The 14,265-nt window shown below is 42.2% G+C and overlaps 1 protein-coding gene across 7 annotated transcripts in view; it reads left to right on the forward strand.

The window, feature by feature from the left end:
- Positions 1-14,265, forward strand: part of ZNF711 (zinc finger protein 711) — a 195,727-nt gene that overhangs the window by 42,861 nt on the left and 138,601 nt on the right. For all 7 annotated transcript variants that reach the window (XR_003857461.1, XM_029606585.1, XM_029606581.1 and 4 more), the window contains exon 4: positions 8,746-9,276. Coding sequence is in view for 6 of the 7 variants with exons in the window: in XM_029606585.1 (XP_029462445.1) it covers positions 8,746-9,276 (531 nt within the window). In the remaining variant the exon portion in view is untranslated. The remainder of the gene's footprint in view (positions 1-8,745; positions 9,277-14,265) is intronic.

Below are 14,265 nucleotides of genomic sequence, written 5' to 3' on the forward strand. Positions count from 1 at the left end.
ACCCCTTCCACTCTATTGCCAGTCCCAGAATTTGACCCCGTTCTCAGTACTGCCCCTCACACAGGCTCCCTCTATCCCTCCCTCCCTCACACACATGCTCCCTCTCTCTAGTACACATACACACACCCTCATCCATGCTCACTCACTGTCTCGCATACACCCACATCCCCTCATACAGGGTCCTCCTCTCTTGCATACACACCCACACAAGCTCCCTTTCTCTCTCACACATACATCCTCACACAGGCTACCTATGTCTCTCTCATGCACCCCTTCACACAGACTCTGTCTCACACATACACAATCCCTTCACACAGGCTAGCAGCCTCACATACACACGATCCCTTTTTCATACACACGAGCTCTCAATATCTCACACACAAACACACTCCTTCACAATCTCCTCATATAGGCTCCCTCTCTCTGAAACCCACACTCAAGCATCCCCCCACCCCACGGCTTTCTTACCTCCCATGCTCTCTCACTCCCCCTCTCTTCTCCTCTCTCACACCCCTCCCTTTCTCACACACACATTCTCTCTCACTGGGGCCTTTATCTTCACCACGAGCAGAGCACACTCCGTTCGCAGCAGACGTGAGCCTTCCATCTTTGCCGCGAACGGTGCGCCAGGGCCTTCATCTTTGCCATGAGAGGAGCGAGTCCCACGGCACACACGGGCCTTTGTCTTCTTGTGCTCCGTTCGCGGCATGCTGTCATTTCTGCTCAGAAAATGGCAATTTTGCGCGGGGGGGAAATTCTCCGCAAATTCTGTGCTCCGCAGTAGCGCAGAATTCCCCCAGAACTACATAATGCACCTTTTGGGTACCACTTGGTAGCTAAGGACAGACAAGACAATGTGATTGACTGACTGGCATAACACAAGCCTTGTGTGTGTTTTGTATGCCTATATGTATGTATGTATATGTGTATACATATTTGTGTGTGTGTGTGTATACAGTAGCTTGTAAAGTATTCAACCACCTAAAAAGTCAGCAGATTTTGTATGTTTCAAACCAGTAAATTTTCAACATCACAGTACATTAATTCTCTGCATTTTTTGTAAAATAAAAACTGAAAAATGTTGCTTATAAGAACATAAGAAATTGCCATGCTGGGCCAGACCAAAGGTCCATCAAGCCCAGCATCCTGTTTTGAGCAGAGGCCAAACCAGGCCACAAGAACCTGGCAGTTACCCAAACACTAAGAAGATCCCATGCTACTGATGCAATTAATAGCAGTGGCTATTCACTAAGTAAACTTGATTAATAACCATTAATAGACTTCTCCTCCAATAACTTATCCAAACCTTTTTTGAACCCAGCTAAACTAACTGCACTAACCACATCCTCTGGCAACAAATTCCAGAGCTTTATTGTGCGTTGAGTGAAAAAGAATTTTCTCCGATTAGTCTTAAATGTGCTACTTGCTAACTTCATGGAATGCCCCCTAGTCCTTCTATTATTCGAAAGTGTAAATAACCGATTCACATCTACTCCTTCAAGACCTCTCATGATCTTAAAGACCTCTATCATATCCCCCCTCAGCCGTCTCTTCTCCAAGCTGAACAGCCCTAACCTCTTCAGCCTTTCCTCATTTTGGTTGCCCTTCTCTGTACCTTCTCCATCACAACTATATCTTTTTTGAGATGCGACGACCAGAATTGTACACCGTATTCAAGGTGTGGTCTCACCATGGAGCGATATAGAGGCATTATGACATTTTCTGTTCTATTAACCATTTCCTTCCTAATAATTCCTAACATTCTGTTTGCTTTTTTGACTGCTGCAGCACACTGAGCTGATGAATTTAAAGTATTATCCACTATGATGCCTAGATCTTTTTCCTGGATGGTAGCTCCTAATATGGAACTTAACATTGTGTAACTACAGCAAGAGTCTCGATGCGTGGATGAGACAATGGTGCAAGGAAGAGGGGTTCAGTTTTGTTAGGAACTGGGGAACCTTTTGGGGAAGGGGGAGTCTCTTCCGAAGGGATGGGCTCCACCTTAACCAGGGTGGAACCAGACTGCTGGCGCTAACCTTTAAAAAGGAGAGAGAGCAGCTTTTAAACTAGAACAAAGGGGAAAGCCGACAGTCGCTCAGCAGCTCATGGTTCGGAGAGAGGTATCTTCAAAGGATACTAATGATGCATTAGAATTAGGGCATCCCAACAGTGAGGTTCCAATAATAAGAAAAGTAGTCCAAGTGCCTGTAACTAAAAACTCACCTGAGCTAAAAAAATTCTAACTTATCCCTATCAATTAAAAAGCAGAATGAAAATACAAACAAAAAACAAACTTTGAAATGTTTGTATGCTAATGCCAGAAGTCTAATAAGTAAGATGGGAGAATTAGAATGTATAGCAGTGAATGATGACATAGACTTAATTGGCATCTCAGAGACATGGTGGAAGGAGGATAACCAATGGCAGTGCTATACCGTGGTACAAATTATATCGCAATGACAGAGAGGAGCACCCGGGAGGCGGTGTGGCGCTTTATGTCCGGGATGGCATAGAGTCCAACAGGATAAACATCCTGCATGAGACTAAATGCAAAATTGAATCTTTATGGGTAGAAATCCCTTGTGTGTCAGGGAAGACTGTAGTGATAGGAGTATACTACTGTCCATCTGGTCAAGATGGTGAGACGGACAGTGAAATGCTAAGAGAAATTAGGGAAGCTAACCAAATTGGTAGTGCGGTAATAATGGGAGAGTTCAATTACCCCAATATTGACTGGGTAAATGTATCATCGGGACACGCTAGAGAGATAACGTTCCTGGATGGAATAAATGAGTGTGCAAGAGGTGTGGTCATTGTTAAAAAAAAATATCATTCTAGAAGCACAATCCAGATGTATTCCATGCATTAAGAAAGGTGGAAAGAAGGCAAAACGATTACCGGTATGGTTAAAAGGGTAGATGAAAGAAGCTATTTTAGCCAAAAGATCTTCACAAAAAAATTGGAAGAAGGATCCAACAGAAGAAAATAGTATAATGCATAAATGTTGGCAAGTTAAATGTAAGACCTTGATAAGACAGGCTAAGAGAGAATTTGAAAAGAAGTTGGCCGTAGAGGCAAAAACTCACAGTAAAAACGTTTTTAAATATATCCGAAGCAGAGAGCCTGTGAGGGAATCAGTTGGACCGTTAGATGATCAAGGGGTTAAAGGGGCACTTAGAGAAGATAAGGCCATCGCGGAAAGATTAAATGATTTCTTTGCTTCGGTGTTTACTGAAGAGGATGTTGGGGAGGTACCCGTACTGGAGAAGGTTTTCATGGGTAATGATTCAGATGGACTGAATCAAATCATGGTGAACCTAGAAGATGTGGAAAAAGGTGAACCGGTAGATGTAGTATACTTGGATTTTCAGGAGGCGTTTGACAAAGTTCCTCATGAGAGGCTTCTAGGAAACTAAAAAGTCATGGGGTAGGTGGTGATGTCCTTTCGCGGATTGCAAATTGGCTAAAAGACAGGAAACAGAGAGTAGGATTAAAGGGACAATTTTCCCAGTGGAAGGGAGTGGGCAATGGAGTGCCTCGGGGATCTGTTTTGGGACTCTTACTTTTCAATATATTTATAAATGATCTGGAAAGAAATACAACGAGTGAGATAATCAAATTTGCAGATGATACAAAATTGTTCAGAGTAGTTAAATCACAAGCAGATTGTGATAAATTGCAGGAAGACCTTGTGAGACTGGAAAATTGGGCATCAAAATGGCAGATGAAATTTAATGTGGATAAGTGCAAGGTGAAACATATAGGGAAAAATAACCCATGTTATAGTTACACAATGTTAGGTTCCATATTAGGTGCCACAACCCAGGAAAGAGATCTAGGCGTCATAGTGGATAACACATTGAAATCATTGGTTCAGTGTGCTGCGGCAGTCAAAAAAGCAAACAGAATGTTGGGAATTATTAGAAAGGGAATGGTGAATAAAACGGAAAATGTCATAATGCCTCTGTATCGTTCCATGGTGAGACCGCACCTTGAATACTGTGTACAATTCTGGTCGCCGCATCTCCAAAAAGATATAATTGTGATGGAGAAGGTACAGAGAAGAGCTACCAAAATGATAAGGGGAATGAAACAGCTCCCCTATGAGGAAAGACTAAAGAGGTTTGGACTTTTCAGCTTGGAGAAGAGACGGCTGAGGGGGGGGTGGGGGATATGATAGAGGTGTTTAAAATCATGAGAGGCCTAGAACGGGTAGATGTGAATTGGTTATTTACTCTTTCGGATAATAGAAAGACTAGGGGGCACTCAATGAAGGTAGGATGTGGCACATTTAAAACTAATCTGAGAAAGTTCTTTTTTACTCAACGCACAATTAAACTCTGGAATTTGTTGCCAGAGGATGTGGTTAGTGCAGTTAGTATAGCTGTGTTTAAAAAAGGATTGGATAAGTTCTTGGAGAAGTCAATTTCCTTCTATTAATTACGTTGACTTAGAAAATAGCCACTGCTATTACTAGCAATGGTAACATGGAATAGACTTAGTTTTTGGGTACTTGCCAGGTTCTTTTGGCCTGGATTGGCCACTGTTGGAACAGGATGCTGGGCTTGATGGACCCTTGGTCGGACCCAGTTTGGCATGTTCTTATGTTCTTAAGGGTTATTTTTCCCTATATGCAACACCTTGCACTTGTCCACATTAAATTTCATCTGCCATTTGGATGCCCAATCTTCCAGTCTTGCAAGGTCCTCCTGTAATGTATCACAGTCTGCTTCTGATTTAACTATTCTGAATAATTTTGTATCATCCGCAAATTTGATAACTTCACTCGCCGTATTCCTTTCCAGTACAATTATATATATTGAAAAGCACCGGTCCAAGTACAGATCCCTGAGGCACTCCACTGTTTACCTTTTTCCACTGAGAAAATTGATCATTTAATCCTACTCTGTTTCCTATCTTTTAACCAGTTTGTAATCCACGAAAGGACATCGCCTCCTATCCCATGACTTCTTAGTTTTCGAAGAAGCCTTTCATGAGGGACTTTGTCAAATACCTTCTGAAAATCCAAATACACTACATCTACTGGTTCACCTTTATCCACATGTTTATTAACCCCTTCAGAAAAATGAAGCAGATTTGTTAGGCAAGACTTCCCTTGGGTAAATCCATGTTGACTGTGTTCCATTAAATCATGTCTTTCCATATGCTCTAAGATTTTGATCTTGAGAATAGTTTCCACTATTTTTCCCGGCACTGAAGTCAGGCTCACTGGTCTATAGTTACCCGGATCACCCCGGAGCCTTTTTTAAATATTGGGGTTACATTGTCCACCCTCCATTCTTCAGGTACAATGGATGATTTTAATGATAGGTTCCTTCAGTACCCTAGGATGCATACCATCCGGTCCAGGTGATTTGCTACTCTTTAGTTTGTCAATCGGGTCTACTACATCTTCCAGGTTCACAGTGATTTCGTTCAGTTCGTCTGACTCATCACCCCTGAAAACCATCTCCGGAACTGGTATCTCCCCAACATCCTCATTAGTACTTGCATAAGTATTTAGCTTCTTCAGACTAGTACTTGGTAAAACCACCTTTTGCTGCAATAATAGCTTTAAGTCTGTTGGGGTATGTTTCTACCACTTTTTGGGAGTGATTTTTGTCCATTCTTCCTAGCATATTTGCTCCAGCTTGTACAGTTTGGTTGGATGATGCCTATAGACTGCAGTTTTCAAATAGTGCCACAGAATCTCGATTGGATTGAGGTCTGGACTTTGACTTGGTCATTGTAGAACATTCATCTTTTTGTTGTTCAACCACTCCTGTATTGCTTTGTCCTTGTGCTTGGGATCATTGTCCTGTTGAAAGGTGAACTTTCTCCCAAGTTTTAAATTGTTAGCAGATTGAAGCATGATGTCTTGCAGTTTCTCCCTGTATGTTGCAGCATCCATCCATCCTTCAATTTTAACATGATGCCAAGTTCCCATTGAAGAAAAGCATCCCCACAGCATAATGCTGACATCTCCATACTGTACTGTTGGAATAGTGTTTGCTGAGGAATGGACAGTGTTTGGTTTGCACCACACATAGCATTTACATTTTGGCAAAAAGCTCCATTTTTGTTTCATCTGACCACAAAACCTTATCCCACATTTTAGCTGGGTCACTCTGAGGCTTTCTGGCAAACTCCAGACGTGTTTTGATGTGGTTTTTCTTCAGTATTGGCTTCTTTCTAGCCACCCTTCCATGCAGGTCATTTATATGCAGAGCTCTTGATATGGTTGACTGGTGCACCTCCCCACTCCAGTCTCAGCCATTAAACTCTGTAGCGCCTTCAAAGTGATTGTTGGCCTGTCTGTGGCTTCCCTCACAAGTAGTCTTCTTGCTCTGATGCTGAATTTTGAGTGACGGCCTTGTCTAGGCAGTGTCTGGTTGGTATGATGCAGCTTTCATTTCCTCACAATTTGTCCAGCAGTGCTCACTGTGATATCCAAAGCATTTGGATATTTTGTAGCCTTTTCCGATCTTGTATATGTCTATAAATTTATCTTTGCTCGTTGGTCTTCATTTTAACAGCTTTCCTCCTAATGGTACTGGAATTAGGAGGTCTTTTATCCAGAAAAGCTGACCTTTTTTAATAATTATATTTTTATGATATTTTAAACTAATGTATTTTAATGTATTAATCTGTAATGTTGTTCTTGCTTTATTATGTGTTACATTTGTAAACCGCATTGATGGTCAGCTCTCTGCCCATACTGCGGTATATAAAAACCTATAAATAAATAATTCAAAGGTAGAGGCAATTTGTAAGCCAATTGTTTAGGCAATGTCTTTCATCAGTTTAAATTTGGAGCTTCCATAGCATAGGGATTGAATAATTATGCAAGCAGCATTTTCAGTTTATTTTATTTTACAAAAAATGTGGAGAAATGAATTGCGACTTTGAAAATTTACTTAAGAGCACACTGGTTTGTACTAAATATACTATTTGGAACAATCTGTGTGTCATTTGTAATCCATACACATCTACTGACTTCTTAGGGGGTAGAATAATTTTGCAAGCCACTGTGTGTATGTATATATATATATATATATATATGTATGTGTGTGTGTATATATTTATAAATTTCTGGGCATTCAAAACAGTGACAATAAAGTGTTCAGCAATGCATACTGTCAATGAATAAAAAACAAATATGAACACATGGTATTCATTTAAAAATAACTGAAAAATATATGTATTTTTTACAATCAAATTATTCTCATAGTACAAAATTAATATAATACACTTTTATACAAAATTACACATTAAGGGGCCAATTTTAAAAGGACCATGTGCGCGTCCATGTGCTCGCAGTTTCCAGCGCGCGCACATGGACACGCCGATTTTATAACATGTGCTGGTGCAGTGATGCAATTGGGCTTCCAATTAAGGAGCAGACTGGGAAGGAACTTTCGTATTCCTAATCCTATCTATCCCCATTTGTTTTGTGTTTTTAATTACTGCTCCGTCTGAGCAGAAGCAACTTCTGGGTGCCTGCCGGCTGCCAGCACACACTTCCCCGGGACAGCAGCTAATGGTGCTGTCCAGGCCCTGCCCCTTCTGATAGGCCCGGCACTTGTGTGCGTATCAGGGTTTACGCGCGTGGCCGGGCCTGTTGTAAAATGCACATTGAGCACGCAAAGCCTGGCCACGTGCGTAAACCCGAAATTTACGCACTTGGGCCTTTGAAAATTTACCTGTAAACATTTTTAAATGTCCACATGGTTTCTCAATATAAATATCTCTGTAAAGCAGTATCACATGTCCTTTCTAAAATAAAACACAATATTTATCTGCTGTATAGACCCGTTGCAGAACAAATTTACTTCCTTGACAAAGGCCCCTTGTTTTGCCACGAAAATGGCTTTCTCCGGAGGAAATACTATCACCACAGTACCCCCGTACTTCAACACAGTTTAGCAAAACCCCCTCTCTACGGAACGACTGGGGAACCACCATTTACCAGATCTCATTATATCGTTTCCTGCATCATAAAACTGACAAGAATCAAAGAGAGGTCACGGTTTTATGATGCAAGAAAGGATATACAGCAAATGTGAATAGAGGAAGAAGTTGGGATAAGTCACTATGAGATAGAAAGGAGGGTAATCTTTCTGTGGTTTCAAAAAACTGCTACTAATGGACTGATTTTGACTCCCTAAGGATGTTTGACAAGATTCTCCATTGTTTGATGATTTTATTGGAACTTGAGTAGATATTGTGCTTTTTTTGGATGGGGCATGCAATACTACTTTATTGAGACATGTTGAGGAACCACATGGACATTTTTAAATGTTTATTGTGCAATTTTGTATAAAAGTGTATTATATTTATTTTGTACTATGAAAATAATTTTTTGATTGTAAAAAATAAACATTTTTAAATGAATATATATCATAAGTTTTCATATTTGTTTTTTCCTTGACAGTGTATATAGATTATATAGATGTGTTTATAATTATAATTGTATTATTTATTTGTGTAGTACTTTTATAACGTAATATGTTTTGGAGAACTCTGGTGTATTTATGTACATTATTAAATTGGAACAAATAAATATTGTAAACATGAAGGGAATTTAGAAAAAATGGAGAGATGTGATAGCCTGTCAGACTTGCAGTGTCTCAACTGTGTAATTATTTTGTTCTAATTGTAAGTGTGTGATTAACAATCAGATTAAATTTCCTGTCATTCATACAATGTCCTTATTAACTGTTTGTACATATTTTTCTTTAGTGGCCGGCATGGCTGGTACCGCTCACATCGATGGGGATCATATTGTTGTATCCGTTCCTGAAGCTGTATTAGTTTCTGATGTTGTCACAGATGATGAGATAACTCTAGAACATGACTTGTCAGCTGAAGTTGTCCAAGGACCTGATATCATCACGGAGACTGATGTAGTAGCAGAAAGTGTGATTGACCCTGAATCAGTGCTGGAAGCTGATGTGGCTATTGAGGAAGCTCTACATACTGGTGATCATGTTTTGACTTCTGATCTCATAACAGAAACAGTTAGTGTTCCTGACCAAGTGTTTGTAGCAGACCTGGTTACATGCCCTGATGGACATTTGGAACATGTGGTTCAGGACTGTGTGTCAGGACCTGACTCACCCACAATAGTTTCAGAAGAAGTTCTCGTAACAAATTCTGATACAGAAGCCGTAATCCAAGCAACTAGTGCTGTTCCTGGTTCTACCGTTACCATAAAAACTGAAGATGACGATGATGGCAAGAGCACATCTGAAGATTACTTGATGATATCTTGTAAGTAAAGTAATGATATGGATATGAATGAGTTCTGTTTCTGATGTAAAACTAAAGTAGTGTTTAATATTTATTTCTTTCCAGCCGGCATATGTTTAGAACCTTTAATAATGAATCTTAAAATACTCATCTAGTATGACCACGTTTTATATATAACCATGTGTACTCCGTGATAAGTTTACTTATTGAATGGTATGATTCTAACAAGCAGAATAGCAGTGATTGCAGAGAGAAAATGGCCCCTATTAAAACAAAAAGGTACACCTATTTTTAAATTTGCTTTACATAATTGTAGTAAATTGTCACTTGCTAATTGAAATCTGTGTTTTAGTATCAGATCTTATGTTAAGGACATACTACTTCTTGCTCACACAATCTAGATTTTAATGAGTCATAATAAGGGTTTTTTTTTTTATCCTGCATACTTTTCAGGAGCAAAGTGGGTAGGGCAAATAACTCGGGGATTTCAAAATATGTGTCTTGCTGGCTCAACCTAACTCTGGTACCACCGCTTTTCTCCATATAGACAAGGGCAATTTTCAAAGGGTTTTCTGTAGGTAAATGAGTGTTTTCCTGTTGATAGCAGGGCTGAATTAGCCATGCAGTCATGAAACTGTCATTCAGGACCGGGCGGCAGAGCTTTACCAAGCAGAGGCTGCGGCTGCGCGTGTGTTCCCGCGCAGGAAAGTAACAGATTCTCCTCAGTCTGTTCTTTCCGAGCGCGGGATCGCAAGTGGAGCTGGTTTTCTCCTCAACGTTTTTCAAAAATGTCTAGAAAATCAGGATTCAAACCCTGCAGATGCGGGAAGGTAATGTCGGTCACGGATGGCCATGACCGATGTTACTGGTGCCTCGGGCCAAATCACAGTCAAAGCGACTGTGAATTTTGTGCCCGAATGTCACAGAGGGCCCAAAGACAGCGGGCCTACAAGATGAGAGAGCTCCTGAATTTTTCGGAGCCTTCCGAGGCTCACTCTTCACCAGGGCCCTCTAAAAAGCCAGCCCCACCACTAAAGAGAGCAGCGTCGTGGGATCCTAGACCCTTCAGGCCTGGAGGTAAGGAAGTTTCATGACGCCCTAGGCTGTCGGATCAGGGACCTGATCAAGGATGCGGCCTCGCTGTCGAAGATTGCACCGTACGTCGAAATACGCGATGACACACAAAGCGCTGGGAGTGGCGCAGGTGGTGCCGAAGGTTGCATCAGCGCCGACGCATACGGCGCCGAAACACACCACGAAGCAAGCGACGTACACTGCGTCGAGACGCATGGCGCCAGACGAACAGTGTATGGCGCCGACGGCGCAGAAAAATGCGGTGCAAAGACCAGTGCCAACGACACAAACAATGGCGCAAAAGACAACATATAAGCCGCAACAGTCATCCCATCAAGAACAACATGCTTTAAAAAGACGGCATGAGTCTCCAGGGGTATCCTATTCAACCTCTAAAGATTCAACACCAAACCACTCTTAGTTCATGGTCCTCAAAATCCACTTCTAAAGTATACAGACCAAAACATAGAAGACGGTCACCGTCAGAAAAGAGAACCCTTACAGAAACCTCCTCGGGCCATCACCATAGGCATTCACATCACTCGCACCATAAAAAGGCTACACAAAAAATTAAAGGTTGGGAAGTAAGCCCTTCTACTTCTACTTCTATTTCTTCTCATACACAAGGTTCGAAACCTTTACACAGATCAAACAAGGACGTAATACAAGTTCCTTCCTCCAATGCCTCTACGTCCTCACATAATTTCATTAAGACTACAGAAGACAATAGACCAAGTAAGATATCCGGGAAGAAGCAAGATGTCCCACATAATCTACCTCAACTATATCCTGTGGAGCAGGATTTTTTGAAACCTTTGAATCATCCTTTAAGATATCTGACGCCTCTGCAAGTTCCCCGGAACCGAGTATACACACTTCCAGGGAACCATCGGTGGAGCCTCAGTCATCTCCCGTAAGATGTCGCCCAACTTCGCCAGTTCAAAGCCCAGAAACGCCAGTTGACTCCGTTTCTCCACAATGTCACCATCCTCGTCTACCGGGTACCCATCTGACCCACCAGAACAGCCGCAAGAACCGTATTCCCTTCCAGAGGACCTCACTTACCCAAAATGTTTTAGAAAAGCTGGGTACAATATTACACCTAGAGGTTCAAAAGGATACGGATCCTAGAATGGAAACTATGGGTCTCCTGAAGATTTTTGATGCTCCAGGGGAACTCACGTCTCTTCCATCGCAAGAAGTCTTACATAGCGTCTTACAGAAATCCTGGGAAACACCATACTCTCAGCAGTCTCAAGAAAGACGGATATAAAGTTCCGAATGTGGAAAACATCGCACTATACTATACCACAATTACCACATGCATCAATTGTGGTCGAATCTGCGATGCAAAGATTTAAGAAAACAAAGACCTATACCTCCTATCCACCAGGCAAGTACAACCGATGTTTAGATGAGTTTGGAAGAAAAATGTACCAGAATGCAATGTTAAACGCCCGCATTATGCACCATCAGTTCTATATGGTACAATATCTATATGAGTGCATACAAGCAGTGAAAGGTATGCTTACATCAACTGGAGACCAGGTACCACCACCTCTCCATGATATGGAAGAGTGTTCTAGACAACTTTTTGAGGGCGATATATGAAGGATTTGAAACATCTTCCAGGGCGTTTGCTACAGCAATTGCAGCCCGCAGAATGGCATGGATACGTTCCAGTGCCATAAGGGAAGATCTGCATGAAAAACTAGCTAACCTCCCGTGTACAGGAGACAATTTATTTGGAGAGCGCATTCAGGAAACAGACAAATTAAAAGACGAAGCTCTAGCGGTTCAATCCTTGAAAGCGCAGCCACAATACTCATCTATACGCTGTTACTACGGCTCTAATTGTCAACAATCGTATGCCCGCAGACCCTACAGGTCTTACCAATCATACTGTACACCGTCTTACCCATCTTATCAGCTTCCACAAACGCAACAACAGACCCCAACTCAATGGAGGGGTAAATCACGAAACCAGAGGCAGCTAACCCAACAACCGGCAGCCACGGTAAAGTCAACACCATCTTTTTAATACCTCATCCACCACCACAGCATCAAACACCACCCGGGAGAATCCATTCTCGCCTAGCAGCCTGGGAGATGATAAAATCCGATCAATAGGTTTTAGAGATCGTACGACACGATTACCAACTCCAGTTTACCACAAAACCCACATTACCCCACCTTTCAATTCAAAGGCCTCAAAGGTCCCAAACATAACTTGGGGAGGAGATTGCTTTACTTCACAAACAACAAGCAATACAACTGATTTCTCCGAAAGCCCGAAACTTAGGGTTTTATTCACCATATTTCCTCATTCCCAAGAAGTTGGGAGGCCTTCGTCCCATACTGGATCTTCGAGAGTTGAACAAGTTCATGATCAAAGAAAAATTCAAAATGGTATCATTGAAATCGATCCTACCTTTGATTCAACCCAACGATTGGATGTGTTCCATTGATCTGAAGGATGCTTACACACACGTTCCAATCCATCCATCCTCTTGGTGTTACCTATGCTTTCGCAACAGATGTCAACACTACCAGTACAAGGTTCTCCCCTTTGGACTATCGGCTGCACCCAGGGTTTTCACCAAATGCATGGTAGTGGTGGTGGCTCATCTCAGACAACAGGGTATGACCATCTTTCCATATCTGGACGATTGGTTGATAATAGCCTCGACTCCGAACATCTTGTTCGATCACCTCCGGGTGATATACTGCTTACAGGAATTGGGGCTGGCGATCAATTTTCAGAAATCACATCTACAGCCAACACAAAAGCTACAATTCATAGGAGTGTGTCTGGACACCACTCGCAACCAGGCATACCTACCAAAAGACAGGGCAATGCAAATGTGTCAACTCCTCCATTTCTTGAACCAAACTCGAAGACCTTCGGCGAGACAAGTTTTAATTGTCCTAGGTCACATGGCAGCAGCTATTTTCACGGTCCCAAATGCCAGGCTACACATGCGATGCCTACAGTGGGGCTTAAAACGTCAATGGAAACAACACTCGCAACCATTGACACACGAACTATCGTTAACATCAGAGATGAGAGAGGACATAGCATGGTGGCTCCTGGACTCCACCCTTTCCAAGGGAGCATTATTCAGCCCCCCTCTTCACAATGCAGTCTTAACCACCGATGCGTCACGCAAGGGATGGGGAGCACATCTCGAGATTTATGAAACAAAGGGTTTATGGACAATGTCCGAGCAGAAATAAATTTATTGGAACTCAAAGCGATTCGAAAGGCTCTACAAGTGTTTCAAGACCACCTGAAGGGCCGCAGGGCCATTATCTACATAGACAATCAAGTGGCGATGTTTTACATCAACAAACAAGGAGGGTCCGGTTCATGGTCCTTATGCAAGGAGACCCTGAATCTTTGAACACGCTCACCGACATTGCATACATTTGCAAGCAACTTATCTACCGGGAGTAGCAAATACAAGAGCGGACAGGCTAAGTCGCATCTTTCATCCTCACGAATGGGCACTCAATTCAGACGTAGCCCACAACATCTTCATACAATGGGGGACACCCTCGATAGATCTCTTTGTAACGGAAATCAACACTCAAATTTCCAACTTCTACTCAATAAGACCCAGCCCGCTCAGAATTGCTCAGGATGCCTTCCTCATCCCGTGGACAACAGGCCTCCTGTATGCCTTTCCTCTCATACCACTCATTACCAGGACAATTCAAAAGTGCATAGCAGACAGGGCTCAACTGATATTCATAGCCCCAGCCTGGCCCAGACAGCCGTGGTACAGTTTCCTTCTACGACTGTCCATCAGAGACCCAATTCGACTACCGAATCGCCCAGATCTACTGTTCCAAGAACAGGGGACACTCCTGTACCCGCTACACTCATCTCTCCATTTGACAGCATGGAGAATGAACGGCTCCTTCTAACAGAGT

Source organism: Rhinatrema bivittatum, chromosome 6 (assembly GCF_901001135.1).
Source record: "Rhinatrema bivittatum chromosome 6, aRhiBiv1.1, whole genome shotgun sequence".
Lineage (NCBI taxonomy): Eukaryota > Metazoa > Chordata > Amphibia > Gymnophiona > Rhinatrematidae > Rhinatrema > Rhinatrema bivittatum.